General features: G+C 50.6%; 1 protein-coding gene across 1 annotated transcript; it reads left to right on the forward strand.

Moving 5' to 3' along the window:
• Positions 1 to 435: 435 nt before the first annotated feature.
• MAGEF1 (MAGE family member F1) lies at positions 436 to 2149 on the forward strand. The gene has a single exon (XM_011286042.3). The coding sequence runs from the start codon at positions 701 to 703 to the stop codon at positions 1649 to 1651; it is 951 nt and encodes a 316-aa protein (XP_011284344.1). The 5' UTR covers positions 436 to 700; the 3' UTR covers positions 1652 to 2149.
• Positions 2150 to 3722: the final 1573 nt, after the last annotated feature.

The following is a 3722-nucleotide window of genomic DNA, read 5'->3' on the forward strand; positions in this document are numbered from 1 at the left end:
CTGGCCCCAACACTCCCTTGCTTAAACTCCCTGTAGTGTTTCCCATCGTGTTTAGAATAAATTTCAATATCCCTAGTGTCCTCTGCAAAGCTCTTCACTAATTGGCCCCCACAGCCTTATCTCCCAGCCTTCACTTCCCTGCACTATGCACTTGAACCAGTAAAATCGCTGAAAATCCTTGATACACACACTTATAAATAAGCACTTGCTGAAAAGACGTGGTTGGTACTCCATCCCTATTTCAACCTTGTCCATGGAAACATTTCCCATTCTGCGTGCTTTGGACGAAAAAGCCCTAGTTAGCCCCTCCGGCTCTGGAGCCTAAAAGCGCAGAATGCACACTTCCCACCTCCCTTGCACGCAAATCCAAACCCAGAGGGAGCCGGAAGGGGAGGGGCTTCGCGCGGCCCCGCGGCCTCCATCTTGGCCGAGCTGGCCGGAAGTGGCCGGGCGAACGGGTGCGCGAGCGCGCATTGAGCCTGCGCCGGGGCCGCGCCGTAGGTGTTCTGTGCCGCGGCGTTGCGGCGACCGTCCCGAGTCCTCTGCTGTGCCGCCCAGCAGCCCGAAAGCCCCCTCTGACCTTTCTCCTAGTCCTCCTCCCGCCGCCTCAGCCATTGTCCCACCCCTCCGCCGGGGTTTGCGCAGCGGCTTGCACACCCCTCGGCCCGTGTACGCGCTCTGCACCTGCATTCCCGAAAACATGTTGCAGAAACCCGAGAGCGGGGCTCTCCCCATCCCTCAGGCCGAGGGGAAGGATGGCGGCCGTGACGGTGAGACCCAGGCCCTGACCGCCTCTCAGGAGGAGGCCCCGAGTCCCCTCCTGCAGGAGAGCTCCAAGGAGGATCTTGGCGCCGGGAGGGAGGAGGGGGCTGCGGAGCCCGCCCTCACCCCAAAAGGCGCGAGGACCTTGGCAGCCAAAGCTTTGGCCCGGCGCAGGGCCTACCGCCGTCTGGATCGGACGGTGGCCGAGCTGGTGCAGTTTCTGCTGGTGAAGGACAAGAAGAAGAGTCCCATCACTCGCTCCGAGATGGTGAAATACGTTATCGGAGACTTGAAGGATCTGTTCCCTGAGATCATCGCAAGGGCCGCAGAACATCTGCGGTATGCCTTTGGTTTCGAGCTAAAACAGCTTGGCCGCAAGCACCACACTTACATCCTGATCAACAAACTAAAACCTCTGGAGGAGGAGGAGGAGGATCTGGGAGGAGATGGCCCCAGATTGGGGCTCTTAATAATGATCTTGGGCCTTATCTACATGAAAGGTAATAGTGCCAGGGAGACACAGGTCTGGGAGATGCTGCGTCGGTTGGGGATGCGTCCGTCAAAGTATCACTTCCTCTTTGGGTACCCGAAGAGGCTTATTCTGGAAGATTTCGTGCAGCAGCGATACCTCAATTACAGGCAGGTGCCTCACACCAATCCGCCGGAATGTGAATTCTCTTGGGGTCCCCGGAGCAACCTGGAAATCAGCAAGATGAAAGTCCTGGGGTTCGTGGCCAAACTCCATAAGAAAGAACCCCACCACTGGCCAGTGCAGTACCGTGAGGCCCTGGCAGACGAAGCCGACAGGGCCAGGGCCAAGGCCAGAGCTGAGGCCAGTATGAGGGCTAGGGCTAGAGCCAATCAAAGGGCTGGTATCCACCCTTGGTGAGGGCCAGTGGATAGGTGGCCAGCAGGGTCCTCCTGGTTATGAAAGCTACTGTCTGAGTCATAAGTAGTATCGTTGGGTGTAGGCCGTTAATTAGAAGTTGAATTTGTGTAACTACGTTTTGTATCTTGCTATGTTTTGTTACATTTTACATACCGTTACACTGATGTTTATAAATGAGATTGTTCTACTTTTTCCTGTAGGATTTTGTTGTAGAGTTTTGCTGGTTTTGTAAAATGGATTGAAAACTTTACATCTTCTTGTGTGATCTTGGACAAATTACACAGCATTGTAATGCTGTACGTTAATGATTTGAAGGAACTCAGCAGTATAGCTGATTGGTATCTAGCTTCCCGATGCTTTTTGTCTATATTGTATAAAGAAAAAAGACTAGCATGTACCTCTATTTGCTTAGCTATTCTAGTACCTAGAGAAAAATGAAAATGCAGTAAATTAGAAGTCTATCCTGGTACACTTAATAAATTAAACATTTGTTGAGCATCTGCTTCTGTGTGGTGTTTGGGGCATTTGGGGATAGCATGCTAAACAAGATAAAGGTCCTACTTTTCAGAACTGGAAAGGAAGTAAATAAACCAGAAGTTACAGTGCAGTTGGTTGAAGGCTACAGAGGGACCCCTAACCCAGCTGGATGATTGGGCTTGCCTGAAATTACCTGTAGTCAGACTTTAGGGGTACAGGGGAAAGATAGGGCATGTGGAGGGGAGGGAAAGGAAAAGAGAAAGAAGTTGGGAGTGGGAAATGGGACTGCTTAAAAGAACTGAAAGTCACAGGTACTCCTCAATAACATGGGAAGAAAACTTGATACGTAGCAGAGCTGAAGAACACCCTACCTTCCACAGTGCTCTTGTTCCAGGGCAACTCATTACAGTGCACAAACAGTGATGGTGACTATTAGCATTTTGGTCCTCTCCATCTCCCTTCTCTCAACCTCTACAAGGTCCCCTCTTCTACCAAAGCTGTCAGAGATCAAATACTGTAACAATTCTAGAATAATATGTGGGTGGAGGGTTCATGTGATATCCCCTACTACCCCAAGAAGTTCCACTTCAAGATTTCTCCCCTGCCACTAGGAAGCCTAGGGCCCTCATCCCTGTTTCCACCTGCTGCTTTCCACCTGCCACCTCCCATTTGGAGGAGACTTGTAAAGCATTGCTCACATTCTTTTTTTTCTTTTTTTTAATGTTTATTTTTGAGAGAGATAGAGTTCGAGTGCAAATGGGGGAGGAGGGAGCACAGAGAGAGGGAGACACCAGAATTGGAAGCAGGCTCCAGGCTCTGAGCTGTCAGCCCAGAGCCCTATACGGTTCAAACTCCTGAACCATGAGATCATGACCTGAGCCAAAATCAGAAGCTTAACTAAGCTTAACCGACTGAGCACCCAGGCACCCCAGCAGTGCTCACATTGTTAACTAGCCATGAAGGGTCATCTACATAAGCAGCTGGGGGCCTCTGCAATGCCTGCCACCTTCATCCTGGGGGTAAGTCCTGTAGAAAAGATACATAGAGTAACAGGGAGAGTAGAAACCAAACCAGAGATGGGTGTAGAGGGGACCGTGAAACCAGCCCCCCTGCAGCTGCCATGGACAGAAGAGCTGCTGTTCTTCTCGTTACTGCCGGTTTGCCCTGCTTTCAGCTGTGTTCAGATAACATTTCTGAGTATGTTAAGGTTGGTGTGGAATACAAATAACTTTGGGACACAGGCCCAGAGATCCAGCAAACCAGATGGAGACCAAAAGCTCCAAGTTTATGGACAAAAAAAGTGTACTAGTGAATCAAAAGATGACTTCTGGACAGTTCATAATTCACTAAACAGAACTATTGAGTGCCCACTGTATGCTGAGGACTTTGCCGGGTTACAAGATTCATTTGGGAAGACTGGCTTGGCCCTCGAGGAACAGTGACGGTGATAATTTCTCACATTTGCATTTTCTCACCAGCAATGTGTGCACCTGAGGGGCAGATCACTTGCTGATTTGCCTCAGGTCTCTAGGTCAGCCAAAGGCAGCACCAAGACTAGAACCCCAAGCGCTCAGTCCCCCAATCTAGTGTGTTT

This window comes from Felis catus, chromosome C2 (assembly GCF_018350175.1).
Source record: "Felis catus isolate Fca126 chromosome C2, F.catus_Fca126_mat1.0, whole genome shotgun sequence".
Taxonomy (NCBI): Eukaryota; Metazoa; Chordata; class Mammalia; order Carnivora; family Felidae; genus Felis; species Felis catus.

What these genes read in the sequence shown, in the direction of transcription:
- MAGEF1 (XM_011286042.3), top strand. Translation starts at nt 701, where the DNA reads ATGTTGCAGAAACCCGAGAGCGGGGCTCTCCCCATCCCTCAGGCCGAG.